Source organism: Loxodonta africana, chromosome 1 (assembly GCF_030014295.1).
Source record: "Loxodonta africana isolate mLoxAfr1 chromosome 1, mLoxAfr1.hap2, whole genome shotgun sequence".
NCBI lineage: Eukaryota > Metazoa > Chordata > Mammalia > Proboscidea > Elephantidae > Loxodonta > Loxodonta africana.
In genome coordinates this window covers 206,828,726-206,854,967 of record NC_087342.1, presented here as the reverse complement: position 1 = coordinate 206,854,967, position 26,242 = coordinate 206,828,726, and the positions used below count along the sequence as shown (strand labels likewise).

The window sequence follows — 26,242 nt, the reverse complement described above, 5'->3', positions numbered from 1 at the left end:
TGGTCCAAGTGTTCTGTTTGATTTGCATATTTTTTTTAATGATTTTGAGCATATTAACATTTAAAAATGGGAACATATCTCCAAAAATTTCACATTTCCAGCACTAGAAAAATCTGAAGATGGCATCATTTGGCAGGCGCTCTTATATAGCAGCAGATAGCTTGAGCTGAAGAGCAGCTGCCCCGTTTGCGCCTGCACACCTTAGTTCACTACGTTCTCCACCTGACCAGTTTCACGAATTCATGCTACCTGCTTGCTCCTGTAAACACTGTTTTTAGTGGCTGCTCCAGGGGAAGAGGGTAGATAGCAAAGGCATCAAAGCGAGAGTTCCTCCCATCAGCATAGTCTGTTTCCGCTCTGTAGGAGAGGTACTCTGTAATAGCATTTCTCAAAGTGTGGTCTGCAGACCCTTGGTCTGTGAAGTCAGAACTATTTTAATAATAAAAAAACAAACCCACTGCCACTGAGTCAATTCCAGCTTGTAACGACCCTATAGGATAGAGGAAAACTGCCTCTTAAGGTTTCCAAGAAGTGCCTGGTGGATTCGAACTGCTGACCTTTTGGTTAGCAGCTGTAGCTCTTAACCACTACACCACTAGGGTTTCCAATAATAGTAGTAAGACATTGTTTGCCTTTTCCATGTGTTGACATTTGCACTGATGGTGCAAAAACAATGGTGGATAAAACTTCCGGTTCCTTAGTACAAATCAAGGCAGTGTCACCAGCCTGTACTAGTATTGTTTTCTTTACTGCCATGCATTGAAGAAGGCAGTTTCACTTAAGAATGTCCCTTGTGGAGCAGTAAAAATTATTATTTTTTTAAAATCTTGACCCTCTAGCATGTGTCTTTTTAATATTCTGTGTGATGAAATGGAAAATATGCATAAAGCATTTCCGCTGCATACTGAAATATGATTATCTTGAGGAAAAGCACATATGTTATTGAGTTGTAAGCTGAACTAGCCATTTTTTTCATTGAACACCATTTTTACTTGAAAGAACAGCTGAGTTGGTCATTGGGCAGACATGTTGCAAATGGAGGAAGTATGGCTGTTACTTTAAGGAAAATAACTGATGATATTCGTTGCAAATAATAAAATTCAACCTTTGTCATGAAAATTAGAATTTTGGAAAACTTTTCTGCTACCATGTGCTTGATAATGACTTTTTCTGTTAAGATCAGTGGTGATATTGACAAATGTGATTGTGATTTGTAGAAATATTTTGTAAATGAAGTGTATCAACAATTGGAAGATCTGCGTAACTCAGTCAACCAATAGTTTACAGAGAACTGGTACAATATGCAGTGCTCCAGGGCACACCAGTGGATTTTTAATGAGGATATACGAAACATTTATTTATGTGGTTTCGGATTCCATATTGCAACTAACCGTTAAGCAACTACCACTTGAGTTTTGGTTGGTGCTGTGTCAAAGAACAATATCACAGTTATTTGAAAAGGCTTTGTAAATGGTCTTTCCTTTCCAGCACACATCTGTGTAAATTTGGAGTTTCCTTTTATGCTTTAAAGAAAACAATGTATCAAAATAAACTGAATGCAGAACACATGAGAATCTTCTCTTAAGCCAGTCAGAAAGAAATTTTCACATATGTAAAACAATGCACTCTTACTCGAATTTTTTTTTTTTTTGAAAATAGATATTTTCATACAAGTATTTATGTTACATGTAATAAAAATAGGGTTATCATTGTTTTTTAAATGAATTCATAAAATGTGTATTTTTAATTTCTCAGTTTAAATTCTATGGTACCTATCAGTCAATATTTTGGGGTACTTATTTTTATTTTTATTTTTTAAGAATGTAAGGAAATCCTGAGACCAAAAACATTGATAATCATACTCTAGAGTCTATAAATCAGTTTCCAGAGTGTGTTACAAAGAGCATTTGATCTATGGGCCACTAGTTCTGAAGCATTTTAATAGGTATTAAACAAAAAAGGGTTCATTTCTAGACTGAAAGATTTTTTAGTGCCTTTTATGGGCGAAAGATGCATTGTGAAGTCTTCAAGGGGGCTTTAATAGACCTCAGTTTATTTGACTATAGAGCCTGTAACTTGTCCAGTGTTCTTTGGAATACATATTGGAACTACTGCTGCATAAGCATGCCCACAGTGAGAATTCTGTTTAGCTGTGCCCTGGAGGCAGGCAGCCAAGAACAAGGCTTTGGATTCAGACTTTGAATCCTGGCCCTGCCATTTATTAGCCTCAGTTTCCTGTCCTATGAACTAGGGATAATGGTCGCCAACATCAGAGAATTGTTCTGAGCATTAATTGGGATAACAAGTGAACAGCCTTCCTAATAATAGGTACTCAGTATACTTGTTCCCTACTTTCTTTTAATCTCTCCACAAATGTGCATCTCTATTACAAGAATTCCCATGTTACTCAAAGTAGTGAGTCACAGAGAGGTTTAGGGACTAGTCTAACAAGTTAGTAGAACAATAGAAGTTACACTGCCTTTTAGCCAGTGTTGTGCATATAGGTAGACCAAACTACCCAGGCTTTTAAGGCATCAGAAATATAGTGGGCATATCCACTGGCCTAGTCCCACTAAAACTGAAGAATGAAAGTATTGGAGTCCGTCACCCTCTCATTTGTAACCTGATTATGAGTGAAAAGGGCAGATCCTACACTTTCTATTATATCAGACTAATTCATAAAAAATTCATTTTGAGGAGAATATTGACAGCTTGTATTTCTCAGTGTTACATACTGTTTGAGCGTATTCCTCAATCTGTTTTTTAAGTTCTTCTTGTCTATGATTCAGCTCATGATTCAAACTCATATAGGCAATTGGCATCTACTTTAATTTGGTCTTTTCTCACCTAAAATAAAGAATAACTTTCATTCACCTTTATTGTTAGCATTCCCCAAATCTTCACTTTCTGAGAACAGGATTAGCGAGCCTTCCTTACGCATTTAACTCCTCTTTCATTGTCACTGTGTATTAGACACTGTGGAAGAGTTTTTTAAGGGTGCTTGCTCTGAGGAAGCCTGGGAAAAGGACAATGTACAGGATGTCATGGAGGAAAAAGAAAGGCATAAGTTTGAGTTATACCTCTGCCCTTTTTTTTTTTGGCTCCTCTGGCCATAGGCAAGTTACTTGACCAGTCTGATTCTCCTTCTTCCTCTATAGAATAATAATAATAATAATAATAATAATATCAATTTGATTCCATTATTTTTAAGGATTAGATGGGAACACCTTGAGTACTTAGTACAGTCCTTAGTATCATGTGCGCTCAATGAATGTTAATTCTCCTCCCACTACCACCTTATTTGTATATTCAGAAGTAAAAAATGATGCTCCTGTAGTTTGGTCGTTGGAGAGTTCTTCAAGTCATTTATAAAGAACTATTTATTCCTATTTTGTACAGTTTTAAAAGCTTGGTTGTATTTCTAAGCCCATGGCATACAAGGCAGAAGAGCAACAACCAGAAAGGCTGCTGATCGAGTAGGAGATGATAGCTTGGCAGGAAGGAAAAAGTCACGAATTATTGAAAAGAACAAAATAAAGCAAAAACTCTGTTAATAGTGTTATTCCATTTGGTGAAAGAAAAATATCCCACTTTTAAAGACTTTGGATACATAATTGCAGTATAGTACAGTATACAGCTTTGTTTCTAAAATTGCATTGTCAAAAATATATATGATATATATGATATATATGATATATATATGAACTTCTGTTTATTATATCTTTTAAGACCATATACTTTAGGTTTTCATTAAAATAATATCTGGCTAGGAAAACTGAATCTCCATGTGCAAGAATGAAGTTGGACCTATACCTCACACCATATATAAAAATTAAATCGATCAGACCTAAATGTAAGAACTAAAACTATAAAAATCCTAGAAGAAAACATAGAGGTAAAGCTTCAGTACCTTGTTTTTGACAGTGGGTTCTGAGAGATGACACCAGAAGCACAAGCAACATAAGAAAAAAAAAATAGATAAATTGCACTTCATCAGAATTTAAAACTTTGTGCACAGAGGACTTTATCAACAAAGTGAAGAGACAGCCTACAGATTGGGGGAAAATTTTGGGGAACCATATATCAGATAAAGGTTTGGTATTCAGAATAAATGAAGAATTCCTAAAACTCAGCAACAAAAAGACAACCTAATCAAAAAATAAGCAAAGGGTTTGGATTTCACCAAAGAAGATATACAGATGGCCAACAAGCCTACGAAAAGGTGCTCAACATCACTAGTCATTGACCTGTTGCCGTTGAGTTGATTCTAACTCATAGCAACCCTAAGGGTCAGAGTAGCACGGCCCCATAGAGTTTCTAAGGAGCGGCTGGTGAATTCAAACTGCCCGCCTTTTGGTTAGCAGCCGTGCTCTTAACTACTGCACCACCGGAGCTCCTTCGTTAGTCATTAGGGAAATGCAAATCAAAACCACAGTAAGATACCACTTTACCCCTACTAGGATGGCTGTGATTTAAAGAAAAGAAAAACAACACGTTGATGAGAACTGGTGGAAAAATTGGAACTTGCATACGTTGCTGGTGGGAATGTAAAATAGTGCACCTGCTATGGAAAAGAGTTTAGTGGTGGTTCCTCGAAAAGTTGAACAGAGAATTAACACATGATCCAGCAACTCACTCCTATGTATATACTCAAAAGAACTGAAAGTAGGAACAGATACTTACTTGTATACCAGTGTTCATTGCAGCACTCTTCACAGTAACCAAAAAGTGGAAATGACCAAAATGTCCATCAACAGATGAGTGCATAAACAAAATCTGGTTTATACATATAGCAGATTATTACTCAGTCACAAAGAGAAATGAAGCCCTGGTACATGCCACAACGTGAATGAACCTTGAAAACATTATGCTGGGTGAAATAAGTCAGTTATGAAAAGACAAATATTGTATGATCCCACTTTATGAAATATCTAGAATAATCAAATGTGTGGAAACCAAAGTTCATTAGTGGTTACCAGGGACAGGAAGGAAGGGAGCAGGGAAGACATTGCCCAGGGAGCACTGAGTTTCTGTTAGGGCTGATGGAAGAATTTGGTAAATTTGTTGCACAACATGATGAACATAATTAACATCACTGAATTGTACACATAAAACTGTTGAAATGGCCAGTGTTTTCTTACACATGTATTTTACCACAAGTAAAGGAAAGAAAAACAATGATTCTAATGGAGTGAAATTGCTTATCACATCGATTTTGGTAACTAGGGAAATGATAACCTTATTGTAAGGCCAGTGCCTTTTAATGTTTAAACATAAACTTGAAAATCAAGGAAGTTGGTTGTCACTTGAGAGTAATATACCCCAAAACCTACTGCCGTTAAGTCGATTCTGACTCACAGCGACCAGATAGGACAGAACAGAACTGCCTCGTAGTGTTTCCTAGGCTGTTACCTTTGCTGAAGCAGACTGCCATGTCTTTCTCCCGTGGGGTGGTTGGTGGGTTCAGGCTGCCAACCTTTTGGTTAGCAGATTACTACTTAAGCACTGCACCCTAGGGCTCCTTGAGAGTAATATATCACGTATCACAGATGTGTTTTTAAGAAGTTACAAAGAGAAGTTTGATAGCTGCTTATTTGAATGAAGAACTTTTGTCATAAACACTCCCGTTACCATTCTGTTCTTTCATAGATCATGGAGCTTTGTGGTGCAACAAGACTGGGTTATTTTGGAAGAAGTCAGTTCTATATTGCTTTGAAACTTGTAGCTGTTGCTCAGTCTGGTTTCCCGCTAAGAGTGGAAAGTATAAATACAGGTAAATAAGGAGTGTATGTATCAATAACTGAAATGAAGATAGACTTCTAATCACAAATGAAGTAAAGTTAGTAGAACACTTGAGTCTTTCTGATATTATAGTGATGTTTGTGACCTTGAATGAAGTGTCATGACTTTATTCCCACTGCCATATACTTCTCATTTGTATTAGAAAAATAATCTAAAATCCTTTACACCATGTAATACACATTTCTTACATATTTGATAGTAATATAAGTACTGCTCAAAAGGTGATTTTTCAGAATTAATTTACTAAAAATTAAAACCTGTGACTTCTTTATTTTCATCTTTTCTAATAACTAAGTAAATGACATATTTTGTCTTGTTTGGGAATGCTGAGAAGGCTCCATTTGGACTTAGAAAGTATCAGTTGACCAAAACTTTCTGGTTGATAGAGACGAATATTAAAGTGTTAACAGACAAAACCTGGCTACAGATATCTGACCTCCTCACAAGGGTCATCTAGGAACATTCATTTTTCAGTTATTTGGAGGCTTGTTGATATGGAAAAGGATGGAAACTGTTTTTTTGTTTGTTTAAGACAGGCATTTAAATGCAGAGGGCTTTGTGGTTTTCATAGGGAAAAGGAAAAAAAAAGAAAAATTCAGGTTTTATATAATGTTAGAATTTTTAAAAATAGCCTTAAGTGCCTGCTCAGTTTATTGGGTGGAAGTTTTCATTGTGGACCTCTAGTTTGCCATGCATCATTCTTCTAGGGTTGAGAGTTTACGTTCATTTGGGGTAACTTTGAATTCTTTTACATAAAAGTTGAATGAAATTAATATTTTCCCTCCTTAAAAAAAAAAAAAAAAAAACCCACTGCCGCCAAGTCCTTAGTGTGGAGATTTTAAAGAGAAACAAGGGTGTAATCATATAGTGGAGGGAAGTATACCTTCCCCTGAAAATGACTCTGCAGCTGTGTATTTTCTAGTCTAAAAGGATAAGTTGTGATTGACCTGCAGAGAAGTTCTGTTTTTATCTTCCTCCATTATTCCTGATTGAATGTAGAATATCTGGCTGTGGGAGCGTCATAAGCAGATTGAGGAGTATAGATGTAATACGTTGTGTAGTGTCTTTGATAGGTGAACAGTAAGGTGTTTTCAGGTATTTCTGCTATGGCATTGTCTAAATCAATCAAGTCTCAAAGTTAGTGACATATTCTGTGTTTTACCTGGAGCTGTTAGTGCATTTTTTTTTTTTTTTTTTTTAGTTAGTGCATTAGAGAACCCAGGTGGTGTAGAAGCAGCAGGCCAGGATTCATGGTCTGACAGGTCTGGATTCAAATCCTGTCAGTTGCTACCAGTGCAGCCTTGGGCTTTCAGAGCCTGAGTTTTCTGACCTGTAAAATGGGGGTAATGCTTTGCGGGATTGATACGGTTACGAGATCAATGTAAAGCGGTAAGCATAGGGACTGACATGCAGTGGACATTTCCTAAATGGCTGTTGCTGTTACTCCTTAGAAGGATGATTTGGTATTACCATTTCCTTCTCATTAGAAGGAAATTCTTAGGTTCATCTACATTCTAAGATAGATGATAGGCTACATTTTGCAGTGGTAGACATTTTGTGCTTGTTGTTTCTGTACTGGTTTTAGCGAAAATTATTTCTAATGTCTAATCTTTTATTTCAGTTTTTATGTGTGCTTTTTTTTTATTTTAAAGTAGTAACTATTTATGTGATTAACAGTAAAGGACCTTCCTCTGCCAAGATTTGTAGCTTCAAAGAATGAACAAGAATCTCGCCATGCAGCCTCATATTCTTCAGATTCTGAAAATCAGGGGTCTTATTCTGGTGTAATTCCTCCACCACCGGGCAGGGGACAAGTGAAAAAAGGATCCGTAAGCCATGATGGTGCCCAGCCCCGCACACCTGCAGATCAGCAGGTAATCACGGTCATGTAAATGTTATCAGCTGATGCCCTCTGTAGGTGCTTACAGGAGAACTTTCATTGTGTACCTTAGTAGTTAAAATGTTACCTTAAAATTAAATTTTTTAAATAATAATATTTTTTCCAGGAACCTGCGTCCCCAGTAGTTTCACCACAGCAGTCTCCGCCAGCTTCTCCACACACATGGAGGAAGCACAACCGTCACCCCAGTGGGGGAAATAATGACAGGCCTCTTGCAGGACCTGGGCCATTTTGGTCACCATTTGGTGAAGCACAATCAGGTATTAGAAGTTCTTTAGAAGTAACAATTATTTAGGGCTGTAAGTTGAAGGTAACTTGGTAAATTTCCTTTAAGAGTTACCTCCGAGACAATTATCAATTGTAAGTTATCTTAAACAGAAGCAAAAGTCAACTATGAAAATTTGTAGTAGCTGTATCACTTTGAAAAGTGGTAATTTCATTTACTTCCATCTATATGACGCTTAGAAGGAGCCCTGGTGGTTCAACAGTTAAGCGATCAGCTGCCGACCAAAAGATTGGTGATTCAGATCCACCCAGCAGCTCCAAGGGAGAAAGACCTGGTGATCTGCTTCCAAAAAGCTTATAACCAAGAAAACCTTATGGGGCAACTCCGCTCTGTCACATGGGGCTGCTATGAGTTGCCATCAACTCAACAACATGCAATAAAAACAATGTGATGTTTGTTGTTATTGTTAGGTTCTGTCAAGTCCGTTCCAACTCATAGCAACCCTGTGTACAACAGAACAAAACACTGCCCAGTCCTGTGCCATCTTCACAATCATTGTTATGCATGAGCCCATTGTCGCAGCCACGGTGTCAATCCATCTTGAGGGTCTTCCTCTTTTTCACTGTATACTACATGATGTTTAGAAAGATGTTTATGAATATTTGATTCTCTGAAGCTAAAATGAATAAATAATCACTCCCCTGAATATTGGGTGTATATTAGTTTTGTTATGGACAAGGAAGCAAAACAGGATTAAAAAGATTTAAATGATGTATAAATTTCAATCATATAGTAAAGATTCTGTTTTGGTAGTTGTTGAATTTGCCCAAAATTAGAGTGTCACATGAAACTTTTGTAATATGTGTGTGTTTGTTACAATCTTAAGTAAATACTTGGGAACTTAGATTTTTCCTTCAAAAGTGAGTCAGCCTGTATCCATTTTGCTTTTAGGTTCTTCTGCTGGTGAAACAGTGTGGTCAGGTCATTCTCCACCTCCACCTCAAGAAAACTGGGTCAGTTTTGCAGATACTCCACCAACCAGTACTCTTTTAGCCATGCATCCTGCTTCTGTCCAGGTGTGACATTTTATTGGTATTGCATTTTTATTTGCTTCATTCAAGGTATTGCTGCAGCCATTGTTTTTATATTTTGCTGTTGCAATTTTATAAATGCAAGTCCATTCTTTTATAAAGAACAGAACTCTGCTCTGTGCCTTTTCTTCAAGTCTGTTACCTTTGGAATGTTTCACTAAAGGTTTTGGCTGATTTTCTTTCTATTTCTAAGTCTCTGATGAAGTTTTAAAAGATGTTGCATCTAGGGATATATTTGCTTGGCTTTCTTAGCACATTTTTCATAACTTTCTTTTGCTTACATGATGGCTATCATTTCTATACATTTATATATCACTGTGCAGAAACACATCTAGTAACCTGATTATAACAAATGTGTAGTTTGCTAATGAGTTTGCAAAGACTTCTTATATTGTAAAAGTCCATAAAAAATAAGTTTTACTTTCAGAGATAAGTCACCTAGTACCTTGGTCCATTAATCATATAGATAGATGCTGTACTGAGGAAACAATGTTTCATTACAGGACCAGACAACAGTACGAACTGTAGCATCAGCTACAACTGCCAATGAAATTCGTAGGCAATCCAGTAGTTATGATGATCCCTGGAAAATAACAGATGAACAAAGACAGTATTATGTAAATCAGTTTAAAACCATTCAGCCTGATCTAAACGGATTTATTCCAGGTGAGTTGTTAAAAACAGAAGTTCTTCTAGATGTGACAGGACAAAGTCTCAATTTCATAATCTCAAAGACATTGTTTTATCAGTCATCTATTATATAATTACAAAAGATCATTAATCCTCAAATTGTCTGAAAAAAGTTGATAATCACTGGGAACCAAAACCATGACATATATACATATTAAGGTTACCATCTTCGCAATGAATAAGAAAAGCCTAATGACTCATACCTCACATTTTATTCTTGGATCTGTAAGTTCAGTATAACATTAAACACCACTGTTTTAATATTTCAGGATCTGCAGCTAAAGAGTTTTTTACAAAATCAAAACTTCCTATTCTTGAACTTTCTCATATTTGGTAAGTGTGGGGGTATATCATTAGTGGGGTAATATAGGTTATTTCAAAGGCGTTTTCATCAGGTAGATTGTGGAACTTTATAAAATAAACTAGTAAACTAGCTTCTTCAAGAATGTTCTTAAAGAACTCAATGTTAAGATAGCCAGCTTTCTCTCAATCTCTAGAAAAATTAGTGATACTGGTACAGTAGTTATTAGCAAAGAACTCCTTAAAATTCCTTAAGCTGTATTAGTTATTTTTTGTAGTTATATAATGATATTGAGTTGCATGAAATAAAAGGTAGCTTGCTCATAGATGGTTATGTTTATCACGTTTGTTTTTTAACAAATTTGATAAATCCTGTATCAGTTAAACACAGTGCTTAGCACCTGTTTTAAACATAGTCTGAGACTCAGAATAGCTGCGGTGTGATTAGAATTAGTCATTAGATCACAAATTGGTTTTTAAAAATAATTATCAGGTAAAAGTTATTTTTTTTTAATTTTTAATATTGATATATTTTTTCTGTATTCCAGATTATTTTGTTAATAGGTTTTTCATAGCATAAAATACTATAGCAGGAGGTAGGTAGCTAGTGCCTAAAACTGAAAAATCAGAGCTAGCCATATACACATGCTATTTAGACTTAACAGAAATACATAAAAAAATGGTTGCTTCTGGGTCTAGGAAATGAGAAGTACAGCAGGGAAGCTTCAGCTGCTGTATTTTTGTAACAAGTCTAGTAGTTCTCTTTGATATTTAAAGTGCATACATACATGTAGAAGTTTTTTAAAAAAAATCCAGTGACTTATTGCATAAGCCTTACTTTAAATTCTGTTACTGAAAATGCACATGGGTTAAAGATCATTTTTTGTGTCCTTATTTATTGGAGCTATTGACATTTTGATATGAGAATTTGCAAACATACATCTAGGTGTCCCCTATCTAGAGTCTACAGTTAACATTTAGCTTTTTTTTTTTTTTTTCAATTTTTTAAATTCTTGTCTTTTTTTCTTGTTTGCACTTTCTTTGGTAAAGTGTTTCTTTTTCTTTTGAAAAGTAAAGGGATCTGTAGTGGGATTTGATCATATTGATAGTAAGTTTGTCTTTTAGGGAACTCTCAGACTTTGATAAAGATGGAGCATTGACACTGGATGAGTTTTGTGCTGCTTTTCATCTGGTAGTTGCTAGGAAGAATGGCTATGACTTACCTGAAAAGCTGCCTGAAAGCTTAATGCCCAAGCTAATCGACTTGGAAGATGCAGCAGGTAAGACTCAGAGATGAGAGCTGGTTGCATGCCTTTGTAAACATGGCACTTAATTCTTAAAGCAAAATCAAAATAGTAAAACTTAATGGCTTAGCATTTTATCAGGACTACATGGATTTGCCATCAGAATAAGATGTACAGGCTGAATTTGGATTAATGATTTGACTTTATTTAATCAACTTTTAAAACTAGAGATAAAGAATATATGCTACTACTTCACCCTTACACTCATGGCTTGCTGATATTTGAAGAGCATTTCACAGTGTCTTGTTATCTTAAAAACCCATTGACAAGGAGTTGATTCCGACTTATAACGAGCCTATAGGACGGAGTAGAGCTGCCCCCTAGGGTTTCCAAGGCTGTAATCTTTATGGAAACAAACTGCAACATCTTTCTGTCACGGAGCGGCTGGAACACTGGTGGATTCAAACCACTGACCTTTCAGTTAGCAGCTGAACGCCTAGCACTGCTTCACCAGGGCTCCTTCTTGCTACGTTACAACCCTTTAATTCCGTTTTGTATTGTCTGAAGTGAGTGAAGCAGCCTGTCCTCATTATAAACATTTTTTCCATTTCATGCATCTTAATTTGTTGAAGGCGAAGGCATTTCTTGCATCTTAATTTGTTTAAGGTAAAAAATTTGTATCATTAGACCTTTGCAATCTATGAGCATTTTCCTTTAAAATGCCACGCTCTTTTCTGAAGCTTCTAAGGAAATCTTGAAATTTTGTGTTTAATTTTAGATAATGCTGTTTATCAAATGTTAAAAGAAGGGGAGGACCACTGAGTCTTATGATGGGTGCTTTGGTAAATGTTTATGTGTACCAGTGACTTTTTTTTTTTTTTCTTTAAAAGGAAGAAAAATCTAAGGGATAAAAAAATTAGTACATTTTTCTTAAATTCTGAGTGAATAAAAAGCAATCTAATGTTAAATTCTTAATGAGCTTAATTAAAAGCAAATTATTGTTTTCAATGATACCATGTAAATTCTTTTTTTAATATCTGGGCATATGTTTCATTGTTGTTTATATGATGCATTACACACTGAACTCTAGGTTAGAATTTTGTACCTTTAAAAGGGAAGTCAAAACAGAATTTGACAGTGTCCCTTTAGCACGGAAATGCACATAGGCTGGCTTTATTGTCTGAATTATGTAGACAGAACCATATTCATATAATTACTGTCATGAGAGCAGTCTCCTTGGAGTCAAGAATGTGAGTTTTGCTGCTTCTAGTTTTGCTGGTTACTTCTGTGACTTTGGGCAAGTTGTAAACATTTTTTTCTTCTGTTTCTCCACCTGAAATGTGAATTAGATGCCATTTGTATAGCAGGGCCTGAATTACACATTGACCTTTGAAATTTACCAATAAGTTGATTTTTAAACTTTAGTGTTTGTTTTAATTTGTTAGAAAATATTTTCCTATGAGAATCTTAAATTTCTCCTGATTATCTCAGGTGGTTGTTCAGCTTTATTTAACCTCTAGCTTGATCTCAAAGTTAAGTATCTTTGATAGATAATTTTGCTTCAAAGTGCATTAATTTACCTATATGAGAAAGAAAAAAAAAAACTTCCCTGTTTAGCTCATTTGATAGTAGCTACAAGGAAGGAGATTGTGGTAGCTTCAAACTTTATCATTGATTTAAAAATTGGGGCTTGTATCTTGCCTTTTTTTTTAATGAACTTTAAGCCTTTGAAAGCTGATAGCATGGTAATACTGGAAAAGAATTTAAATCATGCTTACTCTGTTATGGGTCGTTTGTAGAAGCTTGTCTGATTTTGTCATCTCTTGCATTCAGATCAGTGAGTCTGGCTTTTGCATGTAGTTAGTGGTTTCTTTTTCTTTTATTTAATTTAAATAAAATCTGTTCCTCTATAAATTTATCTACTGCCTGAAATTGAAGGCTGATGGTGCTGAGAGAAGTTCTTTTATGGGCATTTGCCTTTTTTGCCTAATTTTAGATCTGTTTAGCAAAGGAAGACTGATTTTTTTTCCTACTTACATCTGTGCACTGTTGCTCTGACTATAGTGTTTTAATACCTCTAGGGATCACAGCCTCAGGTAGCTTTCCCCTCCCACATATAATATTATATAGTTTTCTGATAAAGTTTATTGTAAACATTCTGACCACATAATATTGTATTTAAATCTTTGCATATTTATAAAAGGTAAATTTTAGAGTTCTATCAGCTGTGGGGTTGAGAGAGCCACTATAATAATCTTTTTTCTTCTATCATAAGCGTGACTTGCATATGACATGATTGTGAATATAGAAATTGTCCCTTGACACTGGTTGTTAATTAGTATCCATAAAAATCTTTATATATAGCTGTGATTGCAGAAGTTCATAGTTAAAGGGGAAAAACCCCGAACAGTGTCTTTTGGCTCACATGAGAATTTACCGTAACTGTTCCCTCTGTAGACCCTTTCTAACTTGCAGGCAAACGTGGTTTCTCCCTCCTCTGATCTCTCATAGCATCTTCTACATGCTATTTATTATGGCACACATCACACTGAATCCTGTTTTTTTATTTCCTCTTTCTACACTACAGTCTGGGCTCCTTGAAAAAAAAAAAAAAAGTGTCATATTTATCGTTGTAACCTCAGAACTTTGCCAGGCATCTGGTAAGTTGCATAGTAAATCTCTATTGAATGAATGAATGCTAAATGTGTACCATTTTCAAAGTAAGATTTTTTTCCACATATTTCCATCTTTGAAAATAGTCCTTTGATAAGTTTGTGATTATTGGGACAAATGAAAATATTAGCCCCACAAGTATCATATACTTACAATTTAAGTAACTCACAGGCAAATAGGTGGTGACCAGTAGTGACTTGAATTACAGTTACTTGGAGGTTTCTGTAGACATACAAACGTGTGGTATAGATATGTATTTTTTCTAAAATCATTTGAACAGACTTACTAGATTAGATAGCAGATAAAATAGAACAGCTAAAGGTCATAGGTAGAAGTACTTATATGGTCTTGAATCAAAACACTTAATATATAACATCAGTGCTGAATTGGGCAGGTAAATAAAAAGGGAAAACTGGTTTTCACTGCCTTATAAAGAAAGCATACAAAAATTTTTCTGCAGAAATCTCTTAATGAAGCTGAATTCAAGAAAGGATGTCTTCTAGGAATGGTTATCATCTTTTAAAAAAATTGTTAAGGTGACCTGCGAGCCTACCACAATACTATATCTTAAAGTAAAAACACAAGTTTGTTTAGATTCTACATATCTTATATTCCTCTAAAGAGCTAAAGAATCTTCTTTGTAGCACAGTGGCAGTTTTACATGTATTTTTGTGATTATTTGAGAAATATCCCTCTCAAACAAGTAGGGACTCTTAGGAGAGCAGTAACTGGGTTGGTTTTGTTCAGTGTATCACAGAGCCTAGCAGAGTGCAAATTGAGTAGTACATAAGTCGGTGTTGACAGTTTTGAAATGACTAAATGCATGAACCAGTGGTTTTTAACTATTTACTGTCTCCACACCCCCATTGCTCACATGTATCTCAAAGAGGGACAGGAGTGTGCTCCCTGTCTTCTCCTCTGTAATCACTGCTATATGCAGTAACTTTGGGCAGATGTTCTATTGTTGTTTATATGGTGCGTGGTATATATACATCTCCAAACTCTGAGCACTTCCAGTGTGAAATTTTTCAAAGCCAAGGAAGGAGAGGCATGTGGAAATTTTCGTGAATAGTTTACTAAAAATCCATGTAAATGCAGACTTAAGACTAGCTTGATACTTAGAGGAACCCTATTTCAATTCTTCTCTTTAGAGTCTCTGATAAAGAACAGATAGATGCTCCCCTTCTCCCGCAATGATAAAGAACAGCACGTGTTCCCGGTAGATCTATGTTATACAGAAGGCTATAAAGACACAAAGTCATATACCCCCTCCTCCCATCCCTTAGAGTTAATCATTATTGTTTCTCTTGTATCCATTCAGAAATTTTTAACCTATAACAGCCTACACACATAACCACGTCTGCTTTTACACAGGTGCCGTCATACTGTACATCCGTGATTTTTTTCTTTAATAAAGAATATTGAAAAATGAATAACGGTGATGGTTGCACAACATGGTGAATGTAATTAGTGTCACTGAATGGTACACTTAAAAATGGCAAATGTTTTGATATCTTTTACCATAGTAAAATAAAAATATATATATAGGATATATTTGTACTTTATCACATATAGAGCTGTCAGATTCTTTATCATACAAGGTGTCCCACAGTATGATCTACCTTGATTTAATGAGTTCCGTATTGATGGATTTTGGGGTTGTTACCTGAATTTACCTTCAAAACAGTGCTGCAAATGACGTGCTTATGCATATATATTTTGTACAAACTACCCAGAATCTTTGTTTTCAAAAATTCATTATCCAGGTGTCATTCATTGGAGAGGAAAAAATAATGAAAACGTACACTAATATTCTCCATTAACTTTCCAACCGAGGAATTGGTTCTCATCACTCCCCCAGTACACACACATACACGTAAACACACACATATATTCTTAATGCTAAGTGTCATTTCTTTCTAGATTGTCCAGTATTGTAGTTGACAAGTCAGTGCAGTTGAATTGCAAAATTGCAAATATTGGCAAAGATGCATCGTATAATGAAATTGGTCAGAGTAATTAGAACGGCTCAAATCCCTGACAAAGGCCTTGACAAACAAGGCCAGATAATACTTGAAGATGAAAAATTCTGTAAGTTTGATGGACACAGTGCAGGCTTTAAAAGGTTGTGGTTTATATATTAGTGGATTTTAGTAAGGATCCTTGGGAATAATTAACGATACTCTTTAATTATGACCTTTTTCCTTTATGATTGTGCTGTGAAAGTGAAAAATGAAGTTTAAGGATATCTCTGTCTGCTTTGTTAGGAAGAGAACTCCGTGAAAATGGAGGTCTTGTCTTCTTGTTCAATTCTCTATCTTTAGAGCTTGGCACTGTGTAGGCCGTTAGTAAATGTTCACCAAATAAATTAGTGCTTTTATTAATTTTGCCACCAAATTATACTCCCCCCCCAAAAAAAAACACTTTTTTTTTTGTTTTACATATTAATTTTTACAATTTTTCTGTGTAAGTTTTAAGACAAAGACCCCAATTAAATTTTTTCTCTTTATGAAATTTTACTTCATATTTCAAGTGGATTAACTTTGAATGGGCTTTTTCCATTACGAGCTATCCTTGGATTATAGGAACCTCCTGTATATTTGTAGATAGTATTCTTTGGAGTATAATAACTAAGTCAAATAGTATATACAAAACAGTTTGATCACTCCTGGAAAAAAAAAGTACAATTTAATGAGTTTTTTGGTAAATGTTTTGTTTCTGTTTAAACCTGTTTTGACATTTTTACTTTCACATTTCTTTTATAAACCTGTGGTTTTAATTTAAACTACTTGACTTCTACCATAGGCTTTCTTAAGGTCTGCTTACTAAGTTTGCATTTTTGTGGAGTGTTGGCGGGAAGTAGAGGTAATTTTGGAAGTAGAACTTAGTTTCCTGATGCATATAATACCACTGAAAACAAAACAAAGGATATCTTTAGTTGCTTTCTGTATATTTTGCTTATCCCTGTCTTTTAAATATGTATGAAAAAAAGGACCGTTTGTAGCTTACCCAGAAGGCTTAAAATGCATCAAAATCTTTTTTTTTTAATTGTGCTTTCAGTGAAAGTTTACAAGTCAAGTCAGTCTCTCATACAAAAATTTATATACACCTTGCTGTATAACTCTTGGTTGCTCTCCCCCTAATGAGACAGCACACTCCTTCCCTCCATTCTCTATTTTCGTGTCTGTTCAGCCAGCTTCTGGCTTCCTCTGCCCTCTCATCTCCCCTCCAAACAGGAGCTGCCCACATAGTCTCCTGTGTCTACTTGATCCGAGAAGCTCATTCTTCACCAGTATCATTTTCTGTTTTATATAGTCCAGTCCAATCCCTGTCTGAAGAGTTGGCTTTGGGAATGGTTCCTGTCTTGGGCTAACAGAAGGTCTGAGGACCATGACCCCCAGGGTCTTTCTGGTCTCATTCAGGCCGTTAAGTCTGGTCTTTTTACCAGAATTTGAGGTCTGCATTCCACTGCTCTCCTGTTCCTTCAGGGCTTCTCTGTTGTGTTCCCTGTCAAGGGCAGTCAGCAGTTACAGCCGGTCACCATCTAGTTCTTCTGGTCTCAGGTTGATGTAGTCTCTGGTTAATGTGGCCCTTTCTGTTTCTTGGGCTCAAAATTACCTTGAGTCTCTGGTGTTCTTCATTCTCCTTTGCTCCAGGTGGGTTGAGACCAATTGATGCATCTTAGATGGCCCCTTGCTAGCGTTTAAGACCCCAGATGCCACTCTCCGAAGTGAAATGCAGAATGTTTTCTTAATAGATTTTATTATGCCAATTGACTTAGATGTCCCCTGAAACCATGGTCCCCAAACCCTGCCCCTGCTACACTGGCCTTCGAAGCCTTCAGTTTATTCAGGAAACTTCTTTGCTTTTGGTTTAGTCCAGTTGTGCTAACCTACCTGTATTGTGTGTTGTCTTTCCCTTCACCTAAAATCTACTATCTAATTAGTGGAAACCCCTCTCTCTCCCTCCCTCCCTCCTCTCGTAACCATCAAAGAATATTTTCTTCTCTGTTTAAGCTGTTTTTGAAGTTCATATAATAGTGGTCTCATGCAATATTTGTTCTTTTCGAACTCACTAATTTCACTTAGCATAATGCCCTTGAAGATTCCTCCATGTTATGAAATGTTTCACAGATTCATCATTGTTCTTTACTGTTGCGTATTATTCCATCGTGTGAATATACCATAATTTACCCATTCATCCGTCGATGGGCACCTTGGTTGCTTCCACCTTTTTAGTATTGTAAACAGTGCTGCAGTGACCATGGGTGTGCATATATCTGTTCGCATAAAGGCTCTTATTTCTCTAGGATGTATTCCAAGGAGTGGGATTGCTGGATCGTCTGGTAGTTCTAGCTTTTTAAGGAAGCACCAAATTGATTTCCAAAGTGGTTGCATCATTTTACATTCCCACCAACAGTGTGTAAGTGTTCTAGTCTCTCCACAACCTCTCCAACATTTAGTATTTTGTGTTTTTTTGGATTAATGCCAGCCTTGTTGGAGTGAGATGGAATCTCATGGTAGTTTTAATTTGCATTTCTCTAATGGCTAATGATCATGAGCATTTCATCATGTGTCTGTTAGCTACCTGGATGTCTTCTTTAGTGAAGTACCTGTTCATATCCTTTGCCCATTTTTTAATTGGCCTATTTGTCTTTTTATAGTTGAGTTTTTGTAGTATCATCTAGATTTTAGAGATCAGGCGCTGATCGAAAATGTCATAGCTAAAAGCATTTTCCCAGTCTGTAGGTAATCTTTTTACTCTTTTGATCAAGTCTTTGGATGAGCATAGGTGTTTGATTTTTAGGAACTCCCTGTTATCTAGTTTCTCTTCTGCATTGTTAATAATGTTTTCTATACTGTTTTTTTTTATATACTGTTTATGCCATGTATTAGAGCTCCTAGCATTGTCCCTATTTCTTCTTCCTTGATCTTTATCGTTTTCAATTTTACATTTAGGTCTTTGATCCATTTTTGGATTAGTTTTTGTGCATGGTGTGAGGTGTGGGTCTCACTTCATTTTTTTGCAGATGGATATCTAGCTATGCCAGCACCATTTGTTAAAAAGACTGTCTTTTCCCCATTTAACTGACTTTGGGCCTTCGTGAAATATCAACTGCTCATATGTGGATGGATTTATGTCTAGATTCTCAATTCTGTTCCATTGGTCTATGTATCTGTTATTGTACCAGTACCATGCTGTTTTGACTATTGTGGTGGTATAATGGGTTCTAAAATCAGGTAGAATGAGGCCTCCCACTTTGTTCTTCTTTTTCGGTTAACGCTTTTCTTATCTGGAGCCTCTTTCCCTTCCATGTGAAGTTGGTGATTTGTTTCTCCATCTCATTAAAAAATGTCATTGGAATTTGGATCAGAATTGCATTATAATCTATAGATGGCTTTTGGTAGAATAGACATGTATACAATGTTAAATCTTCCTATCCATGAGCCAGGTATGTTTTTCCACTTATGTGAGTCTCTTGGTTTCTTACAGTAGTGTCTTGTAGTTGTCATCGTGTAGGTCTTTTACATTTCTGGTAAGATTTATTCCTAAGTATTTTATTTTCTTGGGGGCAATCGTAAATGGTATCGATGTGGTGATTTCCTCTTCAATGTTCTTTTTGTTGGTGTAGAGGAATCCAACTGATTTTTGTATGTTTATCTTGTATCTTGATACTCTCTGCTGAACTCTTCTATTAGTTTCAGTACTTTTCTTGAGGATTCCTTAGGCTTTTTTTTGTGTATAAGATCATGTCATCTGTAAATAGAGATACTTTTATTTTTTCCTTACTAATCTGGATGCCTTTTCTTTATCTAGCCCTAATTGCTCTGGCTAGGACCTCTAGCACAATGTTGAGTAAGAGTGGTGACAAAGGGCATCCTTATCTTATTCCCGTTCTCAAGGTGAGTGCTTTCAGACTCTCTCCATTTAGGATGATGTTGGCTTTGTATAAATGCCCTTGATTATGTTGAGGAATTTCCTTCTATCCCTATTTTGCTGAGAGTTTTTAACTTGAATCGGTGTTGGACTTTGTCAGATGCCTTTTCTGCATCAATTGATAGGATCATGTGGTTCTTGTCTTTTGTTTTATTTATATGATGGATTACGTTAATTGTTTTTCTAATGTTGAACCATCCCTGCACACCTGGTATGAATCCCACTTGGTCATGGTGAATTATTTTTTTGATATGTTGTTGAATTCTATTGGCTAGAATTTTGTTGAGGGTTTTTGCATCTAAGTTCATGAGGGATATAGGTCTGTAATTTTCTTTTTTTTGTGGTGTCTTTTCCTGGTTTTGAATCAGGGATATGCTGGCTTCATAGAATAGTTTGGGAGTATTCGCCCTTTTCTATGCTCTGAAATACCTTTAGTAGTGGTGGTGTTAACTCTTCTCGGAAAATTTGGTGAAACTCTGCAGTGAGGCCGTCCGGGCAAGGGCTTTTTTTGGCGGGGGAGATTTCTGATTACCTCTCAGTATCTTCTGTTATGGGTTAATTTAGTTGTTCTGCCTCTGTTTGTGTTAGTTTAGGTAGGTAGTGTGTTTCTAGAAATTCATCCATTTCTTCTAGTTTTTCAAATTTGTTAGAGTACAATTTTTCGTAGTAATCTGATATGATTCTTTTAATTTCAGCTGGGTCTGTTGTAATATCACCCACCTCATTTCTTATTTGGGTTATTTGCTTCATCTCCTGTTTTTCTTTTGTTCAGTTTGGCCAATGGTTTATCAGTTTTGTTAATTTTTTCAAAGAACCAGCTTTTGGTCTTGTTAACTCTTTCAATTGTTTTTCTGTTCTCTATTTCATTTAATTCTGCTCTAATTTTTATTATTTGCTTTCTTCTGGTGCCCGAGGGTTTCTTTTGTTGCTCTCTGTCTATCTCTTCAAGTTGTAGGGATAATTCTTTGATTTTGGCCCTTTCTTCTTTTTGAATGTGTGCATTTATTGAAATAAATTGACCTTTTAGCACTGCTTTGGCTGTGTCCCAAAGGTTCTGATAGGAAGTGTGTTCATTCTTATTGGATTCTATGGATTTCTTTATTCCATCCTTCATGTCTTCTATAAGCCAGTTGTTTTGAGCAGGGTATTGTTCAGTTTCCAAGCGTTTGATTTCTTTTCCCTGCTCTTTCTGTTATTGATTTCTACTGTTTTGGCCTTATGGTTAGAGAAGATGCTTTCTAATATTTCGATGTTTTGGATTCTGCTAAGGCTTGCTTTATGACCTAATATGTGGTCTATTCTAGTGAATGTTCCATGTGTACTAGAAAAGAAAATATACTTGGCTGCCGTCGGGTAGAGTGTTCTGTATATATCTATGAGATCGGGTTGGTTGATTGTGGCATTTAGATCTTCCATGTCTTTTTTGGGTTTCTTTCTAGATGTTCTGTCCTTCACCAGAAGTGGTGTGTTGAAGTCCCCTACTATGATTATGGAGCTGTCTATCTCATTTTTCAGTGCTCTTAGAGTTTCATTTATGTATTTTGCAGCCCTGTCATTGGGTGCATAAATATTTAATATGGTTATATCCTCCTGGTGTATTGTCCTTTTAATCATTATATATTGTCCTTCCTTATCCTTTGTGGTGGATTTAACTTTAAAGTCTGTTTTGTCAGAAATTAATTTTGCCACTCCTGCTCTTTTTTGATTGTTGTTTGCTTGATGTGTTTTTTTTTTTTCCATCCTTTGAGTTTTAGTTTGTTTGTGTCTCTAAGTCTAAGGTATGTCTCTTGTAGGCAGCATATAGACAGATCGTGTTTTTTAATCCTTTCTGCCACTCTCTGTCTCTTTATTGGTGCATTTAGTCCATTTCCATTCAACATAATTATGGATAGGTATGAGTTTAGTGCTGGTATTTTGATGTCTTTTTTTGTGTGGTATTGACAGTTTCTTTTTCCCACTGAATTTTTTGTGCTGAGTTGTTTATATATTGTCTTTTCTTCTTATTCGCTGTTGTTGATTTTGTTTCTGCTGAGTCTATTTTTTTCTTGTATTGTATTTTGTTGAGTAGGATTGTTAGTCTCCTTAATATTTGCCCCTGTTTTTTTAAGTTTAAACCTAATTTTAATTTCTTTATATCGCCTTGTCTTCATCTCCATATGAAAGATCTGTGACTACATTTCTTAGTCCCTCTTTATTGATTAAATGTTGTCTTCTTTTATATAATGACATCGCTGTTGCCCTCTTTTGAGCATTTTTTTAACTTCATTTATTTTTGTGATTTCCCTGTCTGCGTTGACATCTGATTTCTCTGTCCTGTGTTCTAGTCTTGGGTTGATATCTGATATTATTGATTTTCTAACCAGAGTACTCCCTTTAGTATTTCTTGTAGTTTTGGTTTGGTTTTTATGAATTCCCTAAAATTCTGTTTATCTGCAAATGTCCTAGTTTCACCTTCATATTTGAGAGACAGTTTTGCTGAATGTGTGATTCTTGGCTGTCAATTTTTTTCCTTCAGTGCTTCATATAAGTCATCCCATTGCCTTCTTGCCTGTGTGGTTTTGCCAGGTAGTCCGAGCTTATTCTTAATGACTTTCCTTTGTAGGTGACTTTTCATTTATCCCTAGCTGCTCTTAAAATTCTCTCTTGATCTTTGGTTTTGGGAAGTTTGATTACAATATGTCTTGGTGACTTTCTTCTAAGATCTACCTTACGTGGAGTTCGATGAGCATCTTGGATGGATATTTTCTCATCTTTCACAATATCAGGGAAGTTTTCTGCCAACAAATCTTCAAAAATTCTCTCTGTATTTCCTGTTTTCCCTCCCTGTTCTGGTATTCCAATCACTTGTAAGTTATTTCTCTTGATAGAGTCCAGCATGATTCTTAGGGTTTCTTCTTCTTCTTCTTTTTTTTTAAATTCTTTTAGCTGATTTTTCTTCACATGTATTGGTACCAAGTGCTTCATCTTCAGTCTTATCAATTCTGCCTTCTACTTGCTCAGTTTTGCTCCTCTGACTTTTATTGAGTTGTCTCATTCTGTAATTTCATTGTTAATCTTCTGAATTTCTGATTGCTGTCTCTACGGATTCTTGCAGCTTATTGAATTTTTCCTTATGTTCTTGAATAACCTTTTTAATTTCTTCAATTGCTTTATCTGTGTGTTCTTTGCCTTGTTCTGTTTATTGCCTGATGTCCTTCCTCATCTCGTTCCTGATGTCTTGAAGAACTCTGTCTATTAATGTTTTGTATTCTGCATCTGGTAATTCCAGGTATGTACCTTCATCCAGAAGATCCCTTGATTCTTTGCTTTGAGAGCTTCTTGAAGCGATCATGGTCTGCTTCTTTATGTGATTTGATATTGACTGTTGTCTCCAAGCCATCTGTAAGTTATTGTATTAGTTTATTTTATGTTTGCTAACTGTATCCTATCTTCTTGCTTTGTTTTGTTTTGGTATGCAGAAATGGGTTGCTTCATTGAGCTAGCTTGATTATTTCTGCCTTTAAATCCCTATTGTCCTGTCACCAGGTGGCTAGAGCTGTTACCAGGTATATCAGCCTAGGAGTCCATTCACTGTTCTTGTATGGATTCAGATAGTTGTGTGTCCAGGTAGTTGGTCATCAAGTGTGTGGTAAAGGCTCTGTCCTACAATCTTAGAGGGGCAAGGATGATTGGTGTAGGTACCGGTATCTGGTTGCAGCAGGAAGTCACACTCTGAACAAGGCAGGGGGGTGACAACTGTTCCCCGAGTGCCTGTGAGGAAAGCACGTCCCTGTTCCCTAGAGCCAAAGGTGGGTGGGTTCTGTAGACAGACCATGAGCGCCCAATGCTTTTGGTTTTAAGGACTGGGAGGTACCAGTTATCCTTCAACGCCTGTCACGGGTGGCTAGGTGACATCAAGGGAGCCGCCAGTCCTTAGGCCCCTGATGTGGGTAGGTGAGGACCCTGTTTAACAGGCAGAGCGGTGTCAAAACATCAAACGCCTGTCTCTCTACCACACAGCTGAAGTAGTTGCAGTTTGCCAACAAGGGCCTATTCTCCTGGAATAGACCCACACAGGTCCCTGCAGGGCGGAAAGTTATTCAAAGGCCACAGACTGTTTATGCATGGACAGAAGACACTTCTGTCCTGAGCTCCCCAGGTTAGTGGATCTGTCAGATTATCTTTTCCCCCAGACGTGAATATATTCCTTCTCCAAGGCTGGGTGAATGGCTCAGGGCAGTCAGCAGGGGGTGAATGGCTCAGGGCAGTCAGCAGGACCTATTTCAGCCCCAGGGAAATCAACAGCCCCTGAAGCCGGTTTGGGGGCTGGGAGCACAGTAAAACATATGCAGGTATTTAGCTTTTGCTGAGAGTACTGCTCTTCTCTGGTTCCGGAGGTGTGAGTACGCTTTGCGGCTGGCTGTTTCTCCCTGGGGAAACTGTGGCCGAACGCTACTACCAGCCTGCCTCAGTCGCTCCTGGGAATGGTGCCTGAGTGTTCCTGGCCATTCAGGTCCAGCAACTTCTTTCCGCTTCTGAATCATCTGTCCTTCCCCCTGCCGTTCAATCCATTTTCTAACTTTGCCTTTGATGTTCAGGGCTCCTAGCTTGTCATAAATAATAATCGTTTCACTTGTTTTATCGGGTCTTTGTTGTAAGAGGGATCATCAGAAGTGCCTGACTACGCTGCCATCTTGGCCCCACCTCAAAATCTCTTTATTTTTTATTTTAAATATTTTTCCTCCAAGAATAATATTCACATCTCCAAATAAATTAAAGGCATAGTTAATTTTGCCTTGATTAAACTGTTATAATGAAGTTGGAACCTTGAACCATCATAATTTAAAGAACTTTGCCTAGATTTGTTTTTCTTCTTGAAGACAAAATAAGTTTTAAGCCATAACATTTTAGGGAGATATATATGTATATATTTCTATGAGATCAGTAATAGCTGGCAGATATTTTTGTAAACAATTTCTTAGTGTCTGAAGTGTTGTACTAGGAAAAAAAGAGAAAATCAGTATGGGTAGATGATAAAGCTGGAATAAAGCTGAAGCCCTTCAAGAAAGAGATTGTTCAACAGGTTTAACAGGTACATCGCACTGAACTGAATCTGTGAACTTTCTCTGGAGAGCATTCTTTGGAAGATAGAAGGATGAAAACTACTGACAACGTTTTTCTCGTGCCGTCCTGAAAATATGGCTTGCACTCATTTACTGTTATCATTGCTAACTTTTACATGTAGGTTGACAGTATGTCAGTATGGTCATACTGGGTTGTCTCTTCCAGACACACTTGTTATGTGGAAATACTTTTGAGTGAAAGCTCTTCTGAGGTTAACTTTAAAAATAATTTAGGCTCATACTCTTCTTTTTCAGCCCTGATGCTCTGATGATGTCAGGGGCAGAGCAGAACCAGCAGGAGGGAGGCAGGGTTGACACAGTGTTCCAGCAGGAGGCTAGGTTGGAACACTGCATCAGGTAAGAGTAAAATTACACCCCTGCCTCCCTGAGGACACAGTCTTAGAGACTAATCTTTGTGGGTGGGAACAAAGCCCTTTGTTGGAGTATTTATTGGCAGCAAATGCTAAGGTGGTGTGATTTATTTCTAGACCTAATGCGTCTCCTCAGACTATTAGTTTCCAGAACATAAGTACTTTGCTCTTTTTCTACCACCATTTATTGTTCTACACATGAAGTAGAAAGGAAGCAATGTGTAATATTCCAATGTAATTGCTAAAGTATATTGCTTCTTATTCCAGAAATAATTTTTGGATTCTCTAGAACAATGATTTTCAGACTTTTTGGTATCCAAACCCCTTTACATTCTTAAAAATTATTGAGGACCCCAGAGATTCTTCTATATGGGTTCTAACTATCAATAGTTACACTATTAGAAATGAAAACTGATGAATTCTCAAAATATTTATCACTTAATTTGGTGAAAATAATAATGTTGTTAGGTGCCATCAAGTCGCTTCCTTCTCATAGCAACCCTGTGTACAGCAGAGCAAAACAATGCCCAGTCCTGCACCATCCTCATAGTCATTGCTATGTTTCAGCCCATTGTTGCAGCCATTGTGTCTATTCATCCCTTAAATTAGTATAAATGTTTTTAGGAAAATAACTATATTCTCCAAAATAAAAATACTAAGGAAAAGAGTGGCGTTATTTTTGCATTTTTGCAAATCACTTTAATATCCAGATTGATAGAAAGCATCTAGATTCTCATATTTGTTTTTGCATTCAGTCTGTTAGATATATTATTTTGTTTGAAGTATATCAGGGATCGGCAAGCTAAGCCATGCAGACAGCATTTTGGTTTGCCGCCAGTTTTGTAAGATTCACAGCTAAGAAATTTTTTTTTCCTTTTTAGTCATTGGGGGGAATAAAAAGAACAA

General features: G+C 36.5%; 1 protein-coding gene across 8 annotated transcripts in view; it reads left to right on the top strand.

The window, feature by feature from the left end:
• REPS1 (RALBP1 associated Eps domain containing 1) overlaps positions 1-26,242 on the top strand; it is an 82,514-nt gene that overhangs the window by 25,014 nt on the left and 31,258 nt on the right. For 7 of the 8 annotated variants that reach the window (XM_064291414.1, XM_010589332.3, XM_023553753.2 and 4 more), the window contains exons 2-8: positions 5,650-5,773; positions 7,480-7,676; positions 7,809-7,962; positions 8,880-9,004; positions 9,523-9,685; positions 9,979-10,042; positions 11,135-11,289. In XM_064291414.1, coding sequence (XP_064147484.1) covers positions 5,650-5,773; positions 7,480-7,676; positions 7,809-7,962; positions 8,880-9,004; positions 9,523-9,685; positions 9,979-10,042; positions 11,135-11,289 — 982 coding nt within the window. The remainder of the gene's footprint in view (positions 1-5,649; positions 5,774-7,479; positions 7,677-7,808; positions 7,963-8,879; positions 9,005-9,522; positions 9,686-9,978; positions 10,043-11,134; positions 11,290-26,242) is intronic. The other variant, XM_010589263.3, reaches the window with a different exon arrangement.